Source organism: Saccostrea echinata, unplaced genomic scaffold (assembly GCF_033153115.1).
Source record: "Saccostrea echinata isolate AGI-Se365-2 ecotype Australia unplaced genomic scaffold, CSIRO_AGI_Sech_v1 ptg000054l, whole genome shotgun sequence".
Classification (NCBI taxonomy): Eukaryota; Metazoa; Mollusca; class Bivalvia; order Ostreida; family Ostreidae; genus Saccostrea; species Saccostrea echinata.
In genome coordinates this window covers 46,212,141-46,240,101 of record NW_026889803.1, presented here as the reverse complement: position 1 = coordinate 46,240,101, position 27,961 = coordinate 46,212,141, and the positions used below count along the sequence as shown (strand labels likewise).

Sequence of the window (27,961 nt, the reverse complement as noted above, 5' to 3'; positions counted from 1 at the left end):
GCACAAACCAAAAATTCCTTGACAAGAGGGGGCACAAGCATTAAGTAGGTACATTTTCTAATGTACACTATATATGAGCAAAAGTATAAAGGGAGGAAGCCCCCCCCCCCCCCCCCGGTACCTCTTATTTACTTTGCAAATCAAATTAAATCCTTGTATATATTTTTTTTTTTTTTACATTTTTATTCATTGATTCTCAACATGAAAATCATATTGCACAATTAAATTTTTAAGACATCATTTTAAAATATCATAAAAACCAGTATTAAATTGATCAAAGAAAAACTGTGTATTTCTGGTCACTTTACAAGCAGCTGTATGCCTGTGAATATGAATTTCTACTATTAAAATTTGTAAGAATGATCATTATATACCGGTATTGCAACAAAATGTTTGGTAAATCCATTTAGAGATGGTTTACTTGCAGTTATAAGTATGTTTCTATAACACTCTGTTGGCTCAGTGACTTGTGCAGGAGAGACTCCATTGATGGTGTACTAAATGGATTACTGGCTTCATCATGACACTGGCTTGTATGAGTCCCATTCTGTAGGGCAAAATAAAAGTTCTGAAGACTGGTCAGAGAATTGGAATTCACATCAGGTTCGTGTTTTAAATAGCCTTTATCCTCACTTGTTTGTGTCTCACTACCTTCAGAAGTTAGAATATAATCCACATTCCTCTCTGGGACATTGGAGGGTTGGTGGTCACCGATTTCAAATTTGGAAATTTTGGCACGAATATTCAACACATCTCTTCCTTGCAAAGCAAGAAGAGAGTCAGTAAGCTTCTTTATCTGACTGTTGTCCCCTGCCTCAGGTTTCGACAGATAGGTCCTTGGAGGAACAACTGGTTTCACAGTTTGAAATGCAGATTTTTCCTCATCTTCCTGGACTTGAATTGTGGTTTTTCCTTGTGGTGATCCACAAGTTGGTGGTAGGGGTGCAGCTCTCCTTTCCTTCTTTTGAGGTTTAGCATACAGATCCTCCAGTGACACTCTTGGTGGGAGAGGAGGGGGTGGAGGTGCCCTCTGTTTTTTGTCTTTAATTGTTGGGGATGTTTTATAGCCACTTACAATGGTTTCATCCTCATATATTTCAGGGGTTTCCTTAACATTTTCATCAGAACCTGCTGGTGAAATGACAAGACCTTGGGGTTGGCTTTTTTCTTGATTTTCTGCTACAAACAAATTATTCATTGAAGCATCAAATTTCCTGTCTAATTTATGAAGTTTCACATGTTCCATCTCCACAGACTTTGTGTCGGGACAGGAATTAGGAACCTCCCAGTCAAAGTCCTGTAGAGAGAGATTCTTTTGATGTGTGGGTAGGTAACTAGGCTGAGACCCTCCAAGTCTCTCCTCCCATGATCCATGATGTGGTTTATGAATGAGAACCTCTATACTGTGAGAAGAGCTCTTAGTTGCCACAGGAACATCCCTATATGATGAACTATTGGGAACAGACTGTATGGAATCCATGCTATCTGTGCTCTTACTTTTTGAACGTGCTATCTGCATCTGATGAAATAACACAGCATCTCTGTCCACATTCTGAGAACCACTGTAGTCCTTTGTAAATTCCACTGATTCTACAGAAGGACTTGCATTGATCAAAGCATTTGGTTGATAGTTCACAGGACTGATAATGTTCACATTAGGATCTGGTGCATGATGTTTCTTTTTATATTTTTTCTTGCTGGTGTCTTTTGTATTCCAGTTGGGGTCCACACCATTGTATCCCATCTCAAAAGCTGCATTCATAACATCAGTCTCTTTGTTCTCATCATCAAACAAATGTCTAAGTTCTTTGTTTTTCACTTCTTCTGCAAGACGCTTTTGGAGAACTTCTTCCCAGTTTTCACTAGAGGAATCAGAAGAACTGAAAGCAAGACTCACATAATCACCACCTTCCTCGTGGAACACATCGAATGCCTGCATTCTCCTTTTTCCATGTTTTTTTAGTTTGAGGATGTCCATAGGAACACCATCTTCTTCATGAGCAATTTCCTCTTTTTTCTTCCTCCTCTCCTCCTCCTTGATTGCATCCCTTTCTTTCAGAACAGCCAGTAATTCCTGCTCAGCCTGAAACTGCTTCTGTAAAATGGTCTTCATTTTGTTTCTCTCCTTCTCTGACAACAAGAGTCTGATGACAAGAATCCCTATGCTCTCCTTTGATCCATATCCCTGTGCCAAGTCTTGCAAGCGTTTGGCAGCTATGACAGGATCAGGAATGTTTTTTATTTGTTTCACAGCATCCTCATAGTTTACATATTTCCAGAGGCCATGATTAGCTATGATGATGAATTGGTCATCATGATGAAGATTTACTTGCACCAGATGGGGGTCAGGAATAACATGGGGATACAGAAAACTGCTTCCAAGGAGTCTAGTCTGAAAGGCCACTCCATTCACTCTGCCATCCTGAAAACAAGGCACAAATGATTCCTTTTTTTAGCATTAAACTCAAATGCAGAGATGTGACATCAAATTTATATTTTAGTAAACAAACCTCTGTAATTATTCCATCAGACTTGCAGATTCGTCGGCACTCTTCCTGGTCACTCTGCACAAGGAATCGCCTAGAGACAGGCACCACCTCCCCTCGACGACAGATGACTACCTCTACATCCCCAACATTAGCCATACACAGACTGTACTGGTTGTTCTCTTTCTTCAGATGACACACAGCAGCTGCAGCTCCTACCTTCTGACCGGTAGACTGCAGTTTGCTGAAAAAGAACCGTTAATATTCATTTGAATTCCATTCCTGTTTTCTAAATGACCCCATTGATTATAGGTTTTTTGAAATGCTCTTTACAAACAACCTTTAACCCAGACAAAGATATCTAAACCAAATGGTTTAAGTTAAAAAACCATGATACTTGAACAAAAAATTTAAACTCTTAAAGGGGTTTAACTAAAAATTAAATTCTAAAACATTTACTGGTCCACAAACCTTGGCTCAGATTTAGATCATATTACCTGTGAACAGAAAGCAGGGCATATTTCAGACTCTGCTGATTCGCTGAACTCTGATTGGATTCCTCCAGCACCGTGTCACTGATGACATCATCAATGATCTTAATGACCTCCTCATTCCGCCCTCCATCAAACACGCCAAACAGACCCTCCACCTCATTGGTGAATTGGGGCTTGTTAAGAATTGTCACACAGAGTCTAAAATAGTCAGCACAACAGTAAAAAGATTACACACTTTAAAGTGAATAAAGGTCTTGTATACTAAAGTTGATTACTTTCAACACTTATATTTTAAATGTGGATATAAATTTAATCACAAATAGTTTAAAAAATATAGTAGAACCTGGATACCGGTATATGTAACAAGATACATGTAACTAAGTTGAGTCCTTTTAAAATAAATAATAACTTCAGAACCACTGACTCAATATGACCTATCCTTGGTATTCAACATACTCGTATTAATGTGTGTGATTCTGATGTTCAACTGTATAAAGCATTCAAAATACAGTTGAACTTTGGTATTTCAAACACTGATATCTCAATTAACATGGATATGTCAGAGTAATTTGGCAGTCCCATCCATTCATTCTGTAAGTATTTTACCCTTGATATCTCAAATTCTCAGATATCTTAAAGTTTTCTTTTGGTCCATCAAGTTTGAGATAATGAGGTTTGACTGTACTTTGAAGACAAGCACAATTCTCTCATACAGTAAAGTAGTTTACAATTTTAGGGGGAGTGGGTGAATTCTCTCTACTAAGATGCATGCATTTGTAGAATCAATTTAGAGATACATGGTATATTACAGTAATTTATTTGTTAATTAAAAATAATAATTACTTATTCCTCATTCCTGAGGTCTGAGACAGTCCAGTCTGCCAGGGACACCCTCCACTCTCAAAGGGAGCCTGTCTGAGGTCAAGCAGTGAGCGGTTCTGTCCCCTCATGTCCAATGTACATATCTTCTTAATGGTACTGAAAAAGGTAAAAAGTGAGAAAATATATACAGTAAAACACACTTACAGCGAACATGCTAATAACGAATTGACGCCTACAGCAAAGTGATTTTCATTCCCTATGGCTTTAAAATATATTGTGATTTTAAGGGATATAACGATTTATGTTTATAATGAAGCAAAATTGTCCGTCCCTTGCACTTTGTTATAAGCGTGTTTTACTGTAGTCCTTCATTTGTATTTAATGCTAAACTAGTGCTAATTGTAACGGGAACCGTTACAGATGTTCCCCAAACAGCTACCCAATCCCTTATGATGCTCCATTCCCTACAAGCTTAAATAAATTAGACAATACTTTAGTAATATAGATGGACACTTTATTTTTAAGGGTATTTCATTGGAAACTACTCCAATATAGCCATATGGGTATTAGCCAATCAAATTTCAGCGCATGTGCTTGCACATGTTTTCTACATTTTTCACATTAATTTTCTTATAGTGTCTCACAATACATACATTTGTGTTAAATATTAAAGGATCTCATTGAAAAATAAAAGAGATGTAACCCTTTAGGTATTAGCCAATCAGAATTCAGCATAAGCGCATGCATGGCCTTGCATTCAATTTTGATAGTATCATAATGTGGGGGCTCTATGTGCCTATCCATGTCGTAAATTTCATTCTGTTTTGTTGAAAACCAAGGGAGTTATACACATTTAAAGTTTCAACCAATCAGATTGCAGCACACCTGCATGCGCATGTTTTCAAGAAATTTCCTATATAACATGTTGTAGCACTTTATAATATATACTTATATTCTAAATTTCAAAGTATTTTGTCAAAAAACAAGGAAATTATTGAGATTTTTGTATCAGCCAATCAGAGAAGAGCGCACGTGCATGCGCGTGAGTTCACGCTAATTTGACCATGTTTTCTTGTCTAGACTACTAATATATCTTTATACTTTGAGTTTCAAAGCAATTCATCAAGAAATATAAAAGTTATGGCTTCATCAAGTATATCAGTCATTTCACTCATCGCATGCGCGCGCACGTGCATGCATGTGCGCGCAAAATGACCTTCGTTCCGAACACCTACACAACATGCCTATTAACCCTAAAAAGGTTTCATGTCAATTGGATGAGTGGTTCTATGAGAACACTCCCGGACAAAAAAGTACCGGAGAAGAAAGTAGAAAAAAAGAATAATAATAATAACTAGAAACTCATTGCGAGCAATGAGAGGTCTTCCGTCCGATTCTGAAAAAAAGAAAACTCAAACTGAAAAAGTGATAAAAGAAATTCAGACACTCTGGAGATTTAACCCTCGTCGTCAGACTGAAAATCCAACGTGCTAACCATTAACCATTCCCTTATTTGCATTACTTTCTGTCACGACCGGAAGTAACGGCGATACAAGATTTTGTCACGATTCAAATAAACTGATCACTGACTATCAGTCCTGAAAGTTTCAGACTTCAATCGTTTACTGTTGCCGAGCAATAGACCGGAAGTTGACGTTTTATTTCCGGTGGAATCTAACATATTTCAAAACAGCGAAAGAGATGCAATCAAGTGATGCAAGTTTTAGCTTAAAAAAGAAAGAAGAGAAATAATATGATTGCATCCTCTGATCTAAATAATAAAACAGGTTTTGTAATCCTCAGAAAAAGTTCTATCATTTTATAGTTGCATATTTAAGATCAGAGGTTACGCTCTATATTAAATATCGAAAAATTAGCTTTAAAAATTGGTTTGTTTTGTAGAATTTTTCACGATATGAGGAAAATGTCGCATTTCATGACGTCATAATGCATTGGCTAGCCAGAAAATTACGTCATTTTGATAGATACGCAGTCATCAAAGGTCTAAATGATATTTAATGCATTGTCAAAGAAGTTTCAGTTTTTCTGAAATTCACAGGGCCAAAAAAGGCCCTAAGTGGACCTTGTTCTTTAATATTGATACCACTACACTAGCGCAATGTACCAGCCATCATTGATGTTTACCTTGCACTCATTCCCTGAAGTAACGAGTGTCAGGCAGGTTAATCTTTATTTCTTATAGTGTGGAATTATAGGATGAAAACTTGCCAGCTAAATTTTGTGCAAGTACTAGTAGATTTACATCGGATTTGTTACTTGAGTTTTAACAATAACTGATAGCAGAGAAAATAATCTGTTACTGATAAAAACTAAAAAAAAAAAACTATTGTGTTTACTTCCTTTTTTCTTTATGCATTCAACTTTCTATTCTATGCAATTCCAAATTCAGACATGTCCGTGTAATCTTTTTCTGTACTTCTACACTACTGCATCAGACCATTTGTGAAAGGCGGGTCAAGATACATTATTTCGCGCCAAACGTCACGAGTAAATCATCGCGCCTTTTCTTTGGAATGTGTCTTCAATTGAATAAGAGTACGTGATAGCTTCAATGAAATTTTTAAAAATATGTTGCTGTAGCCTGATTTTCGAGTCTAAGAATGTATATTTATCACACTGTACATATTACATATCGTATACGGGCAAGTAACATAAAGGCAGCACTAAGTTTTCTTACACATTTTATATTCCTCTTTACCCCCAAAGTGGATTATTCCAATTAGTAACACATTAATGAAAAGACTGGAATGTTTCGCAACAAAACACGTCTCTCCATATGACGCTCAAGGAATCTGATACCTATTATGTTCTGTAACTTGCATCTATAAAGGAATATTGCCCTACTAAAATCAAAGAAAAATATCATTGAAGTTTATTTTTCTCTCATTTGAAATTGCTATATATGTTATTCAATCAACATGAGAAAGTAACAAATTCTACTTTCAAAATACAATTCCGCAACTCTCCAATTTATGATACAATTGCATAGGTATCTAGCTACATATACATTTGCACCAACATGTTTTCCTCATTTTGTCATATCACAATTGCATCTATGCACATTAATTAGTGCAAAATTAAACTGCAAACTCTTTATGAGGGAGTAAAAAGACACGCTGATATTGTGCCGTCAAACACCGCTGCTCTGACGTCTAAAGACATAGCCCCCCCCCCCCCCTTTAAGATAAAATCTTATATTTGAGCCCCAAAAAGTGAGAAAAAATTCGGAAATTCTTTGGATTGAATCCAGATCGCCCACTAGAAAATTCAACATGCTAACCATTACACTATCAAACACCGTCTCTTAAAATTGAAAAATGATAAATATTCAGAGTATGGGTTAATCAATTTTTAAACAAACTACATATTTAGCATTCTTGTAAAACTCTTTATTAAGCCTATCAACATCATAAAAAAATATTGAAAAACAAAAAAGTTCAAAAAATTACCCTTTTTAAATCACTTCCTGTGACGACCGGAAGTTACGACGACACACGAAATGTTTCCATCACACATCTACAAACCAAATTCTATCATACCTGAAAGTTTCAGACTCCTACCTTTAACAGTTTCTGAGAACATTCATGGACTAGATTTTTAGTGGAAAAAGTGAAAAATCGTAATAATTCCCGACCGGAAGTAAATTTTTCCAAACTTTTTCAATATTTCAAAATGGCATGAGATAACAAATCATTCCTGAAAATTTGGCTGAAAATGAATGAGTAGTTTTTGAGATATCGCGATTTGAAAAGGTCAGAAAAATAAAAATGAAAAATAATAATAATAATAATAATAAGAAACAGTAGAATCACTATAGGTCTTCCGTTGAAAACGGAAGACCTAATAAGAAACAGAGTAAAAACAATATGTTCCCAAACTTCGTTTGGGGAACATAATTAAGAGTGTTCTGAGAATACAAGTAACAAGCAATAAACATTTGATTTTGTTTTTACCTTATTCCTTTCAGTTCACTACTCTTGACCATGATGTCTGGGTTACCAGAAATGTCCAACAACTGGACCTGGGAACCCATTAAACCGGTGACTGACACATCAGACAGTCGATTCGATCCTACCTCTAGGACCTGTAAATAAACAAAAATGTACTAAGAAAGGCATGAAAATATGAAAAGTATTTTTTCAAAAAGGCACAAAAAAAATTATTGCTGTGGTCCTTGTGTGTAACACCTCTGCTGAAAGCATAATATATTAAGCTCCTGCACAAACCTTCAGGTTATTTGCCATTTTGAAATCAGGCAGCTCCTTGAGGTAGTTTGTGTTGGCTCGTAAGACCTGCAACTTAGGATGTCTCCCAAGGTTGTGGGGAAGAGTTCTAAGGTCATTTCCTGATAAATTAATCTCCTGTAGGTTCTCTAGCTTAAAAATATCTCTGAAATTGTGTTAATATGTGATAATGTAAGAGACGAACCAGTACATTATTCAGTATAAAAGCCCATGTATAAAATGTATTTACATAAATGTACATCTACAGTAGTCTGTTCTGCAATACTAGCGAATTTTAATATCAGATTCAATCCTTCATTGGAGTATTTCTGATATTAACAATCAACTGCTGCAATGCTTATAATTCACCTTTTAATTTAAAAAATGATACATGTACTATAACACACAAACTCTTGTTGTTTTTTTTTTTTAAATCTATTGGAAAAAGCAAGATTCTTTTCTGAAATTTTCAAAAATGCAGTATGCCTGCCAGATGACACACAAGACATCAATACAAGTAATTACCTGTTTCTGATTTCTGTAATCCTGTTGTGAGCTATGTGTAAGATTCTGAGCTTTGTGAATGAACACAAGAAAGGAATACAGTCATCCTCAAGTTTGTTATCAGACAGGTAGAGCTCATGGAGCCGGGAACTGTGGGTAAAACTGAATTGTGGGACTGACTGAAGGTTATTTCCTGTCAGATTCAAATACTTTAATCTGAAACAAAGCATAAAGTCTTGTTAACATTCTGTACATGACAATCAATGTTCACTGGCAAAGTAAATTGAGTTTATAAGAGGAGAGTTATACTGACTTGTTAGCCTGCAGCATGAGATGACCTGGTAGTAGATTCAGACAGTTGTGCTCTAAATGAAGCTCCTCTAAGACACAGTTTTGGGTATCCGTGGGAACCTCAGAGATCTGATTGTGACTCATATTCAGCACCTTCAGCTTACGGGCATCACAGAACAACCTAAAAAATAATCATTCATCACGAAAAAAAAATTAATGATAGGAAGAAACAAGTGTCATTTTATTTTACTCCTAGAAAAATCACCTAATTTTCAAAAAAAAAAAAATCATTTGTAATTTATTCTATTTGCACAATTTCATTACTTATTTCCTTTGGCAGTTTAGCTTACAATTCTGAGGAGAGCACAATATAAGGGGGATAACTCTTACTCACCTTGCTGGCAGCTCTGTTATGGCATTGTGACTAGCATCAAGTTTGACCATGAAAAAGCACTCAGCAACCCAGGGAGGGAGGCTGGGTAATTTGTTCCTGACAATGACAAGGAGGAAATATGAGTTAATGTGGATATAACATATATATATAAAATAAATCTTCAATGCAAGAGTAATTATTTTTGTAATGAAACAGATGTTAATATTTGGCGTATATGGTAGACTGATAAACTACTGTGTACCTTGATATATCCAGGTTGACAAGCCATTCAGGTTTAGGATTGACTGAGAAAACTTCTAATTCTAGAAAAAACAGCAATAGAGTAACAATATGATACAATTTATTCAACAGAAATTGTGTTGAATGGTTTAGGATTGACGGAGAAAACTTCCAATTCTATAAAACAGTTGTCGAATAGCAATATGATACAAATTATTTAACAGAAATTATGTTTGATACATGTATATGATAAAAACAAGAGCAATTTTTAATGCTGGAGTCAATACATGGTACTTTACCACATCTATATACATGTGTATGTTCATAAATATAGTTTGCATATAAGTCTAATTTTTTTCAAATTCTTATTTTTTAGTATTTATTAGCCTATGTATTTAAGTTTACCATTGTCAGCAGCATAAAGATTCTTCAGAGAAGATCCATTCACTTGTAGACTCTGCATTGTGTTCCTTTCACAATTAAGGTATTCCAGAGATTTAAGAGAACGGACATCCAGGTCTTTTATGTGGTTGTCCCTCACATCCAGGTGAGTCACAAGCTCCAGAAAATGAAACTTGGCTGTCTCGCTTGGCAACAGTGATAAACTATTCATCCTAAGATCTATCTTCTTTATGTGCTGCATCCTACATAACACCTCATGTGGAAGTTTTTCTACCCTATTCCCTGCCATAATAATGCTGTCCAAATTAGACTTGGAATTCTGGGATTGTAGAAGGACTTCTGGGATTGTAGAGAAGTGGTTGAAGGCAAGAACAATGATTTTGAGAGAGCTCATCTCTGTCATTTCTGTGGGTAGTGAGTGAAGATGATTGTTGTGAATGTGCAACATCTGAAGACTAAAAAGGAAGAGAATTCAGTAAATTAGTACAATGGCTCAATATACGCAATGCTTTCTGAGAAACGGACAATTATAAATCTTTATTTTTTTCCTCTCTAATATAATTTTCTTATTAATCAGCATTTCATCAGTTCTTAAATTTTTAAATTAATATCTGTTCTTTCTAATTAGAGTTGTGCTCTGTAATAGACTATGCAATAACATCTGACACAAGATTTCAGCAAAACCTACCTGGACATGTGGACTATTTCTGGTGGGATTTCTTTGATTTTGTTGCTGGCAATGTTGAGTTCAGTTAGTGTCACCATTTGACAGAGAGCCACAGGAAAGTTTGACAAGTTGTTGTCAGCCAGATTCAAGCTACACAAACTGTGGAACCTGCAATAAGTCAAGAACAAACATACAGAAATAAGCAAAACACAGATGATTAGACAGGATTCATGATTTCTTTACAATTATATGTATATGCATATCCTAACACAATCTATTTTCCTAACAAGTCTCAAACTAAAAATACAGCTGAACTTTGGTATCTCAAACACAGATATCTCGAATACCATTGATATATCGAAGTGATTTGGAAGTCCCAATCACTTTATCTTTAAGCACAGTTGAACTTCGGTATCTCAACCACTGATATCTTGAATACTATGGATATGTCGAAGTGATTTGGAAGTCCCAACCCCGTAATCTTCAAGTACTTTACCCTGAATATCTCAAATCCTCGAACATCTCAGAAAGTTTTTTCTTGTTCATAATGTCTGAGATAACAAGGTTTGACTGTATTTACCCTCAATATCTTGAACCCTCGGATATCTCAAATTTTTTCTTGGTCTAAATTGAGTTCGAGATAACAAGGTTTGATTGTTTTCATTTTTAGCACCTGTTGTATCACTTAAATACCAGTCTTATTTCATAAGAAATTGCATATTAAAACCATTTTGAAAGAATGCTTAGTATCAGTACATACTTTGGGAGGTCATCCAGCCAGCCAATGGTATATATGTCCTCCTCTATTGGCCTCTCTTTGAGGGCATTATGTCTCAGATTGAGGCTCCTCAGGTCCTCATTGATAAATACTGTTTCTGGCAAAAACTCCAAGTGACAATTAGAAAGGTCAGCCTTAGATGGCAGCTTGGCTGTAGCCTAAAATTATAAAGATAATCAATTGTACTTATCAATTTAAACACAGAAACTAATCAGAACTTTGAAGGAAACACATTTAAACAAGACCTCCAATGAATGAAATTTAATGTGGAGTATGTATATTCAATTCAGTATCCTGTTTTAAATAAAATGTAGTAAAGCTATAAACAAGATACTCTATTATTTGGGAATCAATGCATGAATTTATCCATCTGAAATTCTTTTAATTTATCACAATGTATGTGGGTGGTACATAACAAATTTCTCTGACCTTTTTGGTTTTTCTAAGCCACTTGGAGTAGTCATTGTCACTATCAAATGACAGATACACAGACCGGTCCCCCTGCTGGGTGGAGGTCAGCTTTAGGCACCGCTCATGACCTTTAATGGTCACCTCCTCCACTTCACCTTTGGCCAACTGAACCACTGTGGGTTTGGTGGTCTTGTTTTTGTCTGCAAAACAAAAAAGCATTTAGAGCAAGTAGTTGATAAAGTCACTGTGCTCTTCTTCACAAGATATATCTTTTAATATGTTTAAATATTAAACCTTTTAGTCCTGGGATTTCTTTCACAACCATGGATAGACTATAGTCCTATCATCCTTACCTCTGTATATGAGTAACCTGGTTCCCGACACCACACACAATCGCCTCACCCATTGGTGCAGGAGTTTACCCTTCCTTACATAGGCATAGGATGTCAGCTGATTCCTAGAATAGGTTCCATCTGATAGAGGCTTACCTGAAAAATCAAAACATGGTCAAGAAATTTGTTTACTAGTTTCTACATAAAACAATAAATTTCCATTTGAAAACATCTTGCCTGCAAAGTAAGTAACTATCAATTATCATTTAAAAAAAAAACAAATCGAACTAGTGATGGGAGTTATAAGAAAGTATATCAACAGATTAGCTTTCCTAGGGAAGAAACAATTCACCACAAAGTTTCTATAAATCTAAAACAACAAAAACCATAAAATCTCTTTTTTTCATAGGGTCATATTTTAGCGATTTAACTGAGGAAAAAATATTTGTGGGGATTTGATTTCATTTTTGAAAAAGCAATGGTAAGACAAACATATTAGTGTGATTTGAAATTTTAACATTTCTAAAGGATATAAATTTTTGGGTTACTTCAACAAATGAGACCCATGCGCCACATCGCTCACCTGAGCACATTGGCTATGAAAAAAGCAAAAATCAGTTCAGTATTGAAAAGTTAACTTGGGGAGGGGGGGGGGGGGGGGCTTGAATTTTAAACTACCTGATGATGCTTCCAAATCAATATAACAAATGGCTTTGCTTTTCTTTGGCAGCAGATTTTTTCCTTTATATTCATTTGTAAAAATTTGATACCCAATTGTTTTTTGAATGATGCTATTATTTTTTCACTAATTCCCAGTTATCTCCCCTTGAAAGAGGGTGTGGCCCTTCATTTGAACAAACTTAAATCCCCTTCACCCAAGGATACTTTGTGGCAAGTTTGGTTGAAATTGGCCCAGTGATTCTTGAGAAGAAGTCGAAAATGTGAAAAGTTTACAGACAGACAGACGGACAGACAGATGGTTGCTGGACAAAAAGTGATCAGAAAAGCTCATTTGAGCCTTCGGCTCAGGTGAGCTAAAAACAATGAAAATCAAATGAGAAAAAGATTAGTGATTTCACTGTAATAATTTCAATAAATTTAGGATGCTGCACTTAGTGCTATAATTAGTGAAATTAGTAAAGGCAGCTTTATATTGTTCCACTCAAAAATATCAAACTTTAACTTGCGTGTAAATTATGCCTGCATATACATGTACATTCAAATAAAATTAAGTGAAATTCATTTTTATCCAAAAATAGACAAGTTTATCTCAATAATTCTTTTTGAAAATGAATTAATATTATAAGCATACAAATGTCTATTGTATACTAATATTTTTTTTAAATAAGTGGCATTATATTACAATGTTGGCACTATATCTGTTGACAATCAAGTGCATATTATTTACAGTACATATTTATTTATGTTCATATATGTAAAGTCAAATTAATTCCACAACAACAAACATTAAGTGTAAGTTGAGGTTAGAAGGAAGGAATTTTAAATTACTTTAAACCCCCAGGGTAAATTATTTTCCCACATATGTACGCATTACATGGCTATTTAGATTAATTAATGCAGTTGATCAATAGATTCTTCATTTCTAGGTGTACATACAGACCAAGGCAGGCAGATTTCTGTCTATAAAATTTGCCCTCTGATTTTTGCCTTATAAATCAATAAAGTGATATGGTAATTACTATACTCGATATGTTTAAAATGATTTTAAATTTTAAAATTTACACTTACGTGACTTAAATAGAAAAACAATTTTTGTGGTTCTTCAAAATGCCTAATGACAGTTATTAAGATCACTACATGGAAAAAAAGAAGATTTTTAAAAAACTGAAATTCCTTTCTGAGAAAAATAAATACATAAATGTTCAATCAACATGATTAAAATCAGCTTGTTGATATATATCATCTTATTACAAACAAAATAACCAATATATGCCTTGATATACAGAGCATATGTGGGGGGGGGGGGAGATATGTTTTCTATGAATCTTAAAAATAACCAGACTAAAATACTGTAACAGCCACAACACCTTGACAAGATGTCAAGCAGTGTATACTTCTTTTGTTTAAATTTTCTTTGTTTACTGTGATGTAATTAATCTGAATTTCAAAGGCCTGGCTTACATAAATGTAAATGTATATTGTAGTACCAAAGTCTTATGTGGTTAAAATCTAACACAGGAACATTGTATAAAAAGATGTACCTATATTTTCCTGTGTTTCATATCCATAAGGTTGTCACATGGGTCAACCAGTTGACAAGTCCTTTTTCCATTTTTGCAATCTTTTTCTTGAGTAACTATGCAATTAAGTAACACTTTCAATAATCAGACCTTCTGATGAGCACCGGCCTGGTTAAATAGGTATTCATTGAAAAACCTATATATCTATATTTATATATAGAGAGAGAGAGAGAGGGGTTGGGGGATGCAGAGAGACAGCTAGTACACAATGTACATATATCATGTATTTTTTCAATAAATGTCTCACAAATTTCAGAATACAATTATTTTTGTTTGTCCTATTCTATTTAAATTCGGAGCTGCTCTCATTTTAAAATCACATCATTTAACAATTATTCTGCCCCACTGATCCTGATGATTGACCCATTTAGTTTAATAACGATTTTGAGAGTTAAAATATCTAAATGGGCCAGCTTTTTATACCGATGTATCTGTATTACACAGATTTACATGTAATTTCACAACAACTTGTGTATGCCATTGTTGTATGAATATCTGATTTCATAAAGAATGCAAAAGTCATGAGAAAATTTAGGGAAGCACTCTTGACAGCTCAGTTTTCATTTAAATTTGAAAAATGCCACCTCAAGATTCAACCTAATCTCAAATTACAGGGTGACATCAAGTCATCAAATTTTGTTTTGTTTTTTTTTTTTTTACCTTGTTTGAGTGTAGGATATATGACCTTACATGATATATTTTTACTATGAAAATAAAATTCTCCCCGTATTCAACTCCATAATATCAAATTTTAAAGATTCTTTCATTAAAGATGGTTCTAGAGTAATTAATGCTGGTTTATGTCCATCCAAACACTTTATTTTTATGACCTGGCATGTTTATCTCTGCTTCACAAATGTTCCTTTTCTCGATAAATACTATAAATTGGTGAAATAAACACATAAATGGTCAAGCAAGAGAAATATTTCTAATGTTAAATGTTAAACTACAACCGAGGAATGTCCCCCATCAGATCTAGATATGACTGGTGCCAGCATTTTACTGGAACACCCCTAAATCCAACAGATCACCACCATAACACTTTAACACCATCCTCACACACAGAGAAAGCAACTTTACCTATCAAAATTGTTCATACTGCCCCCTCTTTCTGTTTATGTACATTGTACCTGGAGATCTTTTACAGATTTCAGTTAATGGACATAGTGATTACACTGATGTTTGGCCAGAAATGTTGACAACTGTATCAGTCATGCATACAAGTAAATAGTCCCAAGTTTATGCAGTTAATATCATTTTAGATGTATAAGAAATACCTTTGAATCGAAAATTCATTCCTATATGATTCTTTTTTTTATTAAATGTAATAAATCACATTTTAATGGGTGCATGCTTTTATAATGTGACGTTATCCTGATGCATCATAACAGTGTTCAAGACATCTGCAATTCCATTTATAATTCATCTTAAAATGAATGTGAATTTAAAAAGTTTTTATTTAACACAGAAAAGATGGTCTGAACTCTAACTCTATATATGTAGGAGGATGTAAGGTACGTCACAAGAAGTGCATAAAATTTGGAGAGAAATCATTACATTTTCATGTTAATAAAGACCGGTGTAACCACTTTAATATGTAAATCCAAATTAAACTGTCTCAATGATCTCATACCTTAACGAGTGTTTGCTAGACATACACACTATAGAAACTAGACAAACATCCCTGTCTCTTACCTGCATAAAACTTGACTAGCCAGGGAAGATCAGAACAAAGTCCCATCTGTTGAATTTTTCTGATGTCTTTGTACCCCACAGTCTGTAGGTATTCATTCTGAATGGCCAAGGGACTATCAATTGGTTCTAGCCTTCGAATGATGTCCCCATTCAGTTGTATATGCAAGGAGTTTGGGGGTCGACCACACTGTAAACAAAGTTTGTGTGCTGTAGTAGACAGAGTACATGGAAATACTTTAGACACTTCAGAATCAGGTTGAAACACCCGCACAAATCCATTATTTGTATCTTTCTCCAACCACTTCTTATCAATTTCAGTCTTTGATTCCTTCAGTTGTTCTGTGACTTTGTCTCTGTCCTGTTGTTCTCTCTCTGAAGCCTCCATGTACAGGTCAGCGATAGAATCACTTAGATCCCAAGTATCGTCATCGTTTTTGCCACTGAGCGACAAGCCCACACTCTGATGAGTAATTCCCTGCTGTAAGAACTCACCCACGCTCCACCATGCCTCTGCTCCGTGATACTGAGTACTCGAGCCAGACTCGCTCCGTGACTGAGTCTGTACAGTACTGTTACTCGATATCGAGTTCATACTCTGGTGCCCTGTGGTTGGCTGGTGCCCAATAGTGGGTTGGCTTCCTTGAGGCATCTCCAACATTACATTTGGTCTGAAATTCACAAAAGTAGAAAAAAAATTACCTATGTAGAAACAATAACACATCGATCATACAACAAAGGACTTGCATAATAATGAGAGTAATTAGATTTTCTAATGATTTCAAGAGCTGACAGAGATCACTGAGCAGATCACTCATTAGGGAGGAGCGTAGTAGGCCATGTGCACAAATCTCTGCATTTTGCATATATGTAACAGTGCCTTACTTATAAATGAGCATCGAGGGCTTTACAGGGATATCACAAGGAATACATTTAGTATATAAATGGACATAAAAAAAACCTTAACTCATTCTTCATGATACTTCCTTTTCCATAAAATTAACATTTGGTTTCTTTAACAAAACAGATTCATCATCAAAATGCATCTTTAAAATGGGAATTGAAATTTCGTTAATAATTACGCAGTTAAAAAACAAATATTAATATTAATGTATAAACATGTTTTCATTTAAATTTAATTGAATGCACAAAGCTACCAATAATTCTTCAAGGCTTAGATGCTAACACAGAAATCAAAAATACATTCTTGAAATATTTCACCAAATATATAATGATATAATAGAACATTATATTGTCATAACTTCTATCCATCAGTTTTCATAGTCTTGAATTTTATTGGCTTTAAAATGATGATGCATTGTATCTTAGTTTATGAACAAGAAATGAAGCAATTTTATACTCAATAGAAAACAGTAAGAGAAAAATGGCATGACTCACTTGCTCAGAATCCACATTTTTAACTTATTGTTCAGATGTTTAATAATGCCTCATAAACTTTCAAAGAGACCAAGGTATAGACATGGAAATATAGTTTGAATAAACAATTTCATCCCCCAGTGAAAATTACTACTTATCAATATAAATAACTCAGGTTTCTAAGTCTAATGTGACAGGAATTTTACTTTTAATATATACCTTTCATAAACATCTCGACCGATACTTTAAACATTAATTTGTCAAATGCCCCTAGACATATTATTAAAACTTTGCCATCTCAATACACGGCAACACTTCCAGCATTGTCATTCAAAATCTTATTAAACGTATCGGAATATGCACTGGAAAGAATGTCCTAAGTCCATTTATATTGAGACTTTTTAAACAAACTCCAAACATAAATTAAAAATTTATCCCAACTTAAGAGGACAAAGTCTTGTTAATCATGTTGACAAAAAACAGCTCTGAATGTCATTTAAAACCGGGGACTTCCTTCTGGTAGCGAGGCTACTCTGTCAGTCAGAAAGCAAACAGACAAAGAGACTGTAATACTATACCCTTGATTCATGCCCGTTAAATGAACTTTTGACTGTAGCAATTAAAGACTTGTTTTCTTCTGATTATAGGTAGTTTGAAATGCTAAACATAATAATTTTTTTTTATTAAATATTGAAATGCATTTAAGCCCGATAATGAGGTTTTAAAGAAAAAGAAATAAGACAAGTTGTACTAATGAAAGCCATTTACATGATAGTCTTTAATGTTGCTGTTACATGTACTATAATTTGTGAATGGACTGAGTGTCAAAAATACAGATATACCAGAGACATAATAATTAACTTCAAACATCCAAAGATTGAAGGCTTTACAATGTATACAGGTACATGTAGATAAACTTGTTATTCATCTATGACAAAATCAATATCTGAGAGCTAGTATTCAAATCTTGAATTTCTTCAAATTATAAAGAAAAATTATAAGAAATATACCTTTATGGCAAAAAAAGTTAAAATGAGACAACTGCAACAGTCTAATGCCAAAACAAGAAACTAAATCACCCAATTAAGCTATGGAAATCACAAGTGAATGGATGGGGAGACTATGAATTAAACCAAGATCAGAGGTCATAAGTGAACTATTGGTACTCACTTTGGAAATGGGAAGACCATTTTAGAGAATTGGGGGGCATGTTTAGGTACCTCATACCCAGTGTCTTCAAGTTCCTCGTCCATCAGATGGACAGTTTCTGAATCCTCACTCATATCTATAGAACATCCAGGTAAGAAATGTCACTTAATCAACTCCATTCATTAAACATTCACCACACTGTCTGAAAGTAAGACTTAATGAAGTGACGTGTCCCTGTGTACTGGACAGTGTTCCATGTACTAGCTAGTATTGAGGGTAATCCTATTCCATGGCTGATCGACTGGTACAATGGGACAAGGGTCACACCAATCATAACAAAGGGTGTTCTAAAGACTTATCAAAAGTCTGTCACTGTATCTGTAGACCTGACCACGAAATATACACAACCTCTACAAAGGCATTCCACCTGTAGGCTAATCTACCTCCTGGTGTAATCTAACAAAACTTATCTTCCTAGAATAACAAAGACAGCAAATTGTTTATCCATTGTTCATGATGTGTGTAACTGTAGTCACCGGTCAAGCTGGGCAATGTTCTGTCATTATTAGCACTGTTCAGATTCTGTCAGAGAAATACACAAGCTTAAAACACTGTGGACTTGTACCCTGTGAGTCAAGCAGTTTCTTTGTGCTGGAGCTTCTGTGGTTGTGACGAGGAAAGAGTGACAAAGGCTATAGACTGCCACCCACTACAATATCTTCACATATTCCATTCACTGATCTCTAGGTATTTAGAAAAGCAAAAACCACTGTCATTAAAAAAAAAAAATCACACAAATTCAACTGTTCCAGCTGACTTGACAGACTGTCAGATCAGACGAGTCTCAGAGAGAGAGAGTGACATCTTAGTGGATCTGTTTACACCGATTCCACTTCACTAAGCTTACGGCCTATCCTCTGCTTATACTAAATGCAAATTACTTGAACTGCTTAAGTTTCTTTTTTTTAAAAACACAGACAGCTGTTAATACACCTCACGACAGGAATAAAGAAATCAACATGCCTTTAACGACCAGTAAATTCATCTTTATCCGTATCACTGTTCGATAAGAATCACTGATGCATGTCTATTGATTGCATTATCCCCCATTATAAAAGAATTGTCAACATGCTCCAGTCTAATTTTTTTCGTGGACCCATTGACGTTGTATAAGATTGGCTCCATAAGGAACACTGCGGGCATTTAAAGCCAATTATCACCTAAATTCTCACACTATAAAACGCTTACCAGATTAAACTAACTCAACACATCCTTTTTGGTCCTCGACAAATATGCACAATGCTTTCATACATTTTCAATAATCTTTTCATCCGAACAATGACATTTACTTTACTGCATACAGTCATTACAACATGGCAAAGAATATTAAACATAAGGACCAAAAAAGGTCCACTGGTTTAATTTTTCTCAAGCCTTTGCCTCAACTGTGGACCAGAAAACTTGTCAACTAAGAGATAAAATTTATTGCCAGAAGCCACATTTAAACTATTGTCATATTGTCAGCAGCCATAGAAAGCATGTGATTAAATTCAATTAGGAAGCCATTAGAGAGCATCGTTTTATCATTTAATGTCCCTCCTGTTTCTCAAGGACAGTATGGAAAAAAGGTATATGACCACAAAACTTTTTGTTTCGAGGGTCAGTAACTTCATTCTATTCAAACTAGTGTCACAAGTACAAAATAATACTTATGAAAATATATCAATTTCGAACAATTCCATAATCATTTAAAAAAGTCATGTAAACCAAAAGCAAAGTCAGAGTGAGTCAGACAGACCCAGCACTATTTTCATTTGGTACAGATTATATAGGAAATAATCTCCTAATTACTTATGTACATGTATTTTACATACATTATCTGCAACATTAAATACAATTATGCCATCCTAGATAAGGTCTTCTCACACTTATGGAACAGGATCTCCAGCATCAAAATTTCTTAAAACTCATTTTGTACTCAAATTTTTATACTTTCAAAAAGCACAGTTACTATACTGACAAGTACATGTACATTGGTGTGCATGTGCAAGTGAATAATATTTAAATCCATTAAAATGAAAATTCAGTAAGTTCATGATACATGTATCACAAACGACCAAACAAATAATAAATTATAGGCATGCACTGAACACATTTGTAATTATAGTCAATATTTACCCAAATTTTCTGGCCAGAAAATTATGCATCATCTTACTGCTCTGTTAATCATTATCTATAAGTGTCCTAAAATATTGAAATTAAGACTTTTACCAAACTGATTTAAATAGTCCTCAAATTTAAATAACTTTATCAAAACATGGTACTCTTTATATACTTAATGATTTAAAAATAAACAAGTTTTTTGTTTGACAATTTAACCTGCAGTTACACACTAATCAGAAAGTTCAAAAATCACTTATAAAAACCTGTAGGGATTAGTTGAAGGGTAAGGTTGGTATTAAGATGTGACATTGTAACAGTCCCAGTACAGTTATGGTCTGGGATGACAGTTATAGTACAAGACCCCTGAGGGTCGGATTGACGTGACATATCAATGTTCGATCTTGAGAAAATATTGCGGGTCTAAAACAGGTATTAAATTAAATGTTTCATAAGCTTTGATAAGTAATGGAGATTTATAATGTGTTACAGTTTAATAGCCGGATTACAACAGTCGCTGAATGGGTAAATGACCTTTTAGTATATGGAGTTTAAAGTTACTGGACACAGTGAAAGGAATTAAATACACTCATATGTATACCTGACTTTCAAAATTATTTCATTAAATATATGTCAGACCAAAAAGGAATATTCTTGCAATGCATAATGATGAATGAATATGTAGATACTGCAAAATATTTTTAAAAATGTTGGGGTTTTTTATTATCATTTTACTGAACACGTACCCCTCCCCCTTTTATAAAAAAAAAAAAAAACAACTTGGAATTACATATTTTAATGAAAGCTACATACAAGAAGAATGCTAAATAATTAGAAAATAATATGAAAATGAAAATCTTCATGCAGCCCCCATTCTACTTTTTGCTGTAGTATTTCAATATACATTCAAAAATGGAAAATATAAATTTCAAATCAAATGGACTTACTTTTCATATTCCATTAAATTACAGCTGCCTGATCTCTTGTATATGCTGATCAGCAATAAAACACAAATCATTCATTAATTATAACACCAAGTCCAACATAACAGGGGACTAATGTAGCACCAGAGGGGGGAAACTGGCCAGACTTAGTACATATTGTATTTGATGTTCAGGACCAACTCCACCTTTTTAAATCGTTTCCCCTATCTGATTAAAGTAGCCACTGATTACAGAGCCTTTTAGCACGGAGCCTCCATTAGATAATTCCCACACACTGGAGTTGTTAAGTAGCAATAGAAAAATGTCCTGCCTTTAGCTATATTTCCTTTTTAAATATATTTTAAACTTACCTAGTGTCCTTAGCCTTGATCTCCGTTGTATCTATGTTATTCAGAATGAACAGATATCTTAAATATATAATTATAAAAAATACATGTCAAATACTATTTTAAGTATGCCCACAAAATCTAATTCATATCATTATCAAAAAAAGTACTCCATAATTTGAGTTAAAACTACTGGTATTTGTTTAGATTTTTCCATTCAAATAAAGTCAAACCTCAGAATAAAAAAAGTTATTCTTTACATGAGCACTTTGAAATGTGTCTCTAAAATGAGAAATTAATTGCACAAATACATGATGTAATGACAATTTTAAAAGTTAACAAATTCAAAAAGTCAATTACAGCCTTGAAAAATGTCATATTTTGTCAGAGAGAGGTTCCAGCTAATAAAATATTAAATAGGTATAACAAAGTACAGATTAAGTGATTTTGGGTTTCCCAAGCATGTTAGTTGAATCTACATGTTACTGCAATAAGAATCCAGGACAATTTTACACAAATTTAAATATATTTCTTATCTGAGTGAACATGAGAAAGACAGCTTTTAACAAATTTCTGAGCACCATTTTCAAAAACGAATTTTGTGCATTTTATTTCTTAATCTAATTTATCATATAGTGTTAGTAAACCACATTAAATTAACCTTTCACCAAAAATAACCAAAGCAATGAAACCAATAGAAAAAAAAATAATACTCTGCAAAACAGAAAAAAAACCTTGGAGCTGTACTTTTTTTTAATCTTTCCATTAAATGAAATCTTGTTTAAAATTTTTTAAGCAGTCTTACCTTTTCTTAGATAAGAAGAAGTAAATGTAACCTATGAATACACATTATACATTGCTGATCGTAAACTCTCAGAGAATTAATCAAGTCAACTGATGAAACATAACACTTAACCCAATAAATATGGGAATTACTCATAATCCAAAGATCAACTGTTTTAACATAATCTTCCAATTCTAATCTCAGGATAAAGAAAAGTTTTTATTGACTAAGGCATTTTCTTTATATGTCACAAAGTCACTGATCTGATTTACGGGAATTTGAGATTAAAGAATTTATTCGGCAACTGTCTGCAAGTCAACAAGTAGTTGTTAGAACTGGTCATTTATATATTTGCCCTGCGTCACTGTAAATCCGTGTACAAACAGTGATTTTCTTCTTCAGAGGAAAATGAAAATTAATTGTTCTTTTATCAAAATATTTGAATCGCTTGAAATTGCTGAGGTATTTTAATAGTTCAGAGATATTTCAATATTTGAGAAGGTTTTGAGCTCAACTGCTACTACAATGTATTCACTCTAATCTAAGATCACTAGGTACAAAATTCCCTGAGACACTGAATTTACAGTTATATTAAGCAAATGTACACATTCTCAATTCATTAATCTGTCTCAATATCAGAACTGCAGTTGTAATTATTGAAAAATAGCTGTTTACCTTGTTTTTTTAGAATTCTTTAAACGAAGCAACAATCAAGAATAAAAATGAAAATTCCAGCTATTTAATAGCGATGCTCTATTGAGGTCCTAATAAATTCTGCCAAAAAAAAGACTAGTCCAAAAAATATTTAACAGGCAACATAATATTAAATGTTCAGTGGTTTTGCTATTAAAGACAAGAGTATTATCTATCTTGTGAGCTATGAAATATTCCATACTATCAGTCATTAATATATAAAACAATGATGGATGTACACGGATATTGCATCCCACACAGAAAGCATTTATACAGTAACTAACTCTGTATAAAGGGAGATAAATCTTACAGCCACTTACCAGTGAAATCTCTATCACTGATGCATCTCTTTGAATTTTTTTTCTAAGTGCACTAGAATATAATCCTCATTTATTTGATCTTTGGCCCAAAATAAATAGTAGTTCCTATATGATCTACAAGTATTTGTGGAATGAGAAAATTTCTTTTTAACAAAGACGGAAAAATTCACGGTTCACAGTTTTTTTCATTTCACGTACACAATAGACCGAATACGTACAGCTGTTGACATCTCATTGATGGTACATGTATACAGAGCCATGCAATAAAGACTTTCAAATTGATGAAGTTTAGGGTAGCTGATGTTATACAAAAACAAGTAATACTCTTATTTAATCCCTGACCACTGAATATTTGTCCAGTTTGTTTATGTTGATTTTTCTTGTCCTCAGAACAACCTTCTAATCAGAACACTGAAATACGAAGAGAAATCTAATCATTGCCCCATGTTGTCAGTCTAAATAAATTTTCACACATACCAACTTTGTGATTGGATAATGTTTAAATCTGAGTATCATTCCAGAGAGAAATTAATCAAAACATTCTTTTCCCAAATTAAAGAAATTCTCAAACTTAATTTTATCTTTGACCTTGGTGAAGCTTTACAGAGCTGTGTCAAAGCTAACATTTATAATACAGCTGTCACCCACTTAGATATCAGAGGTATATCAAAAGTGCTTTGTGACTTCATCACAAAAAAATGTTAAATTTTAATGTATACATCTGGAGAAATTGAATGTTTTAAAAAGACCTGAAATACTGATATTTATGTAAACTATATGTTTGTAGATCAGTATGGCAACTTCATGTCATGATTTTTTTTTTTTTTTTTTTTTTTTTTTTTTTTTATTGGTGAGAAAACCTACAAAGTGTTTGTCAATGTTTGCATGTACTAGTATAGTATAATGGTATAGGCCAGTACATGTACAGTTTGATAGTTTGCATTTTTAGTTTGGATGGCTAGTTGGAAATCCAACTTTCAATGTGAATCTTTCGTATCTCTGAAACATTGAATCCTTTTGTTCTCTATTTTAAATTATAGTAAACTTTATTAAAATAGAATGGGAATTAAAAAAAGAGGCAAACAAGGCTTATGCCCTGATTCCCCTCTAACATCATTAATAGATAAAAATGGTGACAAATGATGCTATATTAATGCATACATATACATGTAAGTATACGCATCAAATTTTAAATTTATAAGCATCAGTCTCTCTGTGTGGGCTGATAGAACTGTAAGCTGGTATTTGACCTCTTGACATGAATTTGTCACCTTGTCTATAGCACACAAACTTCACATGACTATATATACAGAAGTTTACGGTATTAAATTCATGTCAAAATGTCAATGTTCTGTGGTGTTTAAATATTCTATGAAATATCTTATATTACAACAGACATTCTCATAATACAGGTAGTGTAGTAATTTAAATTGTAAATCCAACACAAAAAATTCCAATCAAGATATATATTAATATATATAGATAAAATCTTATTCATTGTAATTCAAAGTTTTCACCATTAGTACCTTTAAGATTTCCAAAACAAAGATCTACATTTTTTGTTAGCTGATAAAGCTAGATTAAAAGTGCAAGTGGAATTTTCTTTTATCAAAAATTTTATAAAATTGAAAGCATGCAGTTTCAACATGCAATTATAAACATATAGCCATAAACTTGTTTTTGGACTTCTAAGTACTGTCATATGCAAAATCTTCATATCAATTTTCAAATATCATAAGATATCACAGAAGAGGCTGCACTCACGACAAAATCAGAACGAGTATAAACAATTATATAATAATTACGTTTTTATTTCTTTCATGAATAACGAAAGTCAAAATTATTGTCAGCAGTGTTTATGAAAATGATGATCACATGAGAAGATATCAATCTAATATTTATCAAGTCTCAAACAGAATACCATTTCCTACCCACAATTTGCAAATAGATACCTTTTTTTCACTTGTAAAAATGTCTAGATATTTAGAAAAGCACAATTTTTCTCTCCATCTAGTGCTTTTAAGACACATAAATATACCAGATAGGACATTGTTAAAAGCTTTCTGACCATTATCATTTATGGATGAGATATTTCAATATAGTAAAAGTTGGGAAAACACCGAATTGTTAATATTTAGGTGAAAAGACTGAAACCCTAAACAAAAGACAGATTCATCTTGTCACTTTAGGACTAGGTGCATGGCCACCTGGCCAAGTGAACACATAGAAGTTAAATGTATTTGAAAGCATGCAGACATTGGTGAAAGCATATGCAAATGAATGAAGTACATGCAAATGCATCTTGATTATAATCAAACAAAGTGACTTTTAAATTAAATGTGCAAAAAATTTCATGTATCCACCCAGTCCCCCTTTATAATATATTTTTGAATTCAATGGAATTAAATCACAAGATACAATTTTGGTTAGAAACAAGAATTTTTTTTATCTTAATGTTAAAATAAATTTTAAGTATTTCAAAATACTTTAAGATATGGTTTCCATCTTTAGCTATAGCAACAATATTGTTCATTGAAATCACATTTATAACTAGAGTTCCTAGGAGCAAGCTCAAAAAATCCTATATATCTCCTGCTGCATTTTTTCTTAAAGTAACCCATATACAATTTTCTAAATGTGACCTTGAACTTGCTAAAAATCCTCGTTTAAAGAGAAAGACATTTTCTGGTCATCAGTAATCTATGAGTGAAATATGGACATCCAAGGTTTATCCATTAGAGAGTTTCAACTCTTTTGGCCCAATGGTTCTTTAAAGATTTTTTCCCCATACACTCCTATGTTAATTTTGATTGCCTATTGTGGCCCCACCCTACCCTAACGGAACAAGATTTAAACAAATTATAATAAGAACATATGCAACACAGTTTTCAACTTTAATTTCTTATTCCCTGTACATTTAAGAGTTTAATAACTGTAGGACCTTAATGTGTGATTTTATGATGCCTGAAAATGCTGTACCACCTTCTCTGAATCAATTTTATAGGAAATAACAGCTAAAACTACATTTTTGTTAATTAAAAAAAAAACACAAGTATTACATCATTTGATATCTGTTCAAAACTCCTAGTATTGTATGCTGACATTTTATCTAAGAAAATTTGATGGTACCATTTGACTTTAAAATAAGAAAACTTTGAAAATTATCATAAGGAAAGGTACATTGTAGAGTACATATACATATGTCCTGAATCAACACAACGTAAAGGAGTCATTGTAACTTAATTACTTTTCATTTGACACAACCCAAAGTCTTTAAGTGCAAAAACGACAAAGTTTAAAGATCATAAGTTTAAAAATGTCTAGATAGGCACGATATGCATGTTATTTGATTTGTTTGCACAGACTGTTGCAGTTATGAGACTACATCTTTCAAAAAATAATAATTCAATGCTTTTTAAAAATATATCCTCATCCTTATGTGTATGTTTTGTGATAATCTGCCCAGTGGTTCATGAGAAGATTTTTTAGCAACCACTATTTTTTTTATATTTCCCCAATTATCTCCCCTTGCTGAAGGGCCACATTTCTATTATTAGTATAAATGAAAGTCCTTGGCCCAAGGATACCTTAAATTGCCTGAGAAGTTCTTAAGATATGGCCCACGTCATTCAAAAAGGATTACACCTGTCACAAGCCAGGCCATAGCATTAGCTCTTGGAGCCTTAATTTGGCTCAGAAGAGCTTACAGTTGAACTTCAGTATCTCGAACACGAATATCTTGAATACCATGGATATGTCAAAGTGATTGAGAAGTCCTTACCACATATTTCTTAATTAAGTATTAAATTTTACCCTCGATATCTCAAACCCTTGGATATATTGAAGTTTTATCTCAGTCCCATCAAGTTCAAGATACTGAGGTTTGATTGTACTTAGAAATAATTTTTTTTTTTAATAAGACCATATTTGCAGAAGCAGCATTTCAAAAAACAATAAAACTTTAACATATAGTAACTTGGACAGACAGACAAAAGACACTTTATCATGCAAAAATTTCTAAATGAAGTCTTTTACTAAGCAAGCTTAATATGCAGAAATTTTACGTACAGTTCAATTGTGGATTCTGTTCTCATTTCTTCTTCAGCCATTTTCGTGCTTATCATAGAAATCTTGCACTCTTACACAAGGTCTGATAGATGATCAACTTTCTACCTAAAACATATAATAACTGAGTCAGGTTTTAAACCTTT

The 27,961-nt window shown here is 33.5% G+C and overlaps 1 protein-coding gene across 2 annotated transcripts; it reads right to left on the bottom strand.

Annotated features, from left to right (window-relative positions):
- Positions 1–220: 220 nt before the first annotated feature.
- Positions 221–27,895, bottom strand: LOC133172361 (PH domain leucine-rich repeat-containing protein phosphatase 2-like). 2 transcript variants are annotated; one of them, XM_061307234.1, is made up of 17 exons: positions 27,819–27,895; positions 16,001–16,668; positions 12,066–12,200; positions 11,731–11,912; positions 11,284–11,459; positions 10,545–10,691; positions 9,860–10,311; positions 9,477–9,537; positions 9,236–9,331; positions 8,864–9,022; positions 8,572–8,766; positions 8,050–8,212; positions 7,777–7,907; positions 3,824–3,958; positions 2,984–3,178; positions 2,511–2,730; positions 221–2,422 (listed from the first exon to the last, which is right to left on the bottom strand). In XM_061307234.1, the coding sequence occupies exons 1-17, from the start codon at positions 27,872–27,874 to the stop codon at positions 428–430; spliced, it is 5,166 nt and encodes a 1,721-aa protein (XP_061163218.1). In that variant the 5' UTR covers positions 27,875–27,895; the 3' UTR covers positions 221–427. The 2 variants fall into 2 exon arrangements, with proteins under 2 accessions (XP_061163218.1, XP_061163217.1); XM_061307233.1 differs by lacking the exon at positions 27,819–27,895 and adding an exon at positions 18,545–18,799.
- Between the last annotated feature and the right edge of the window lie 66 nt (positions 27,896–27,961).

Coding starts and splice junctions, on each gene's coding strand:
- LOC133172361 (XM_061307233.1), bottom strand. CDS start 18,657: ATGAGTGAGGATTCAGAAACTGTCCATCTGATGGACGAGGAACTTGAA. Junction 16,669..18,544: donor ATGGTCTTCCCATTTCCAAA/GTGAGTACCAAT, acceptor TGTGAATTTCAG/ACCAAATGTAATGTTGGAGA. Junction 9,538..9,859: donor TCTTTATGCTGCTGACAATG/GTAAACTTAAAT, acceptor TGTTTTTTCTAG/AATTAGAAGTTTTCTCAGTC.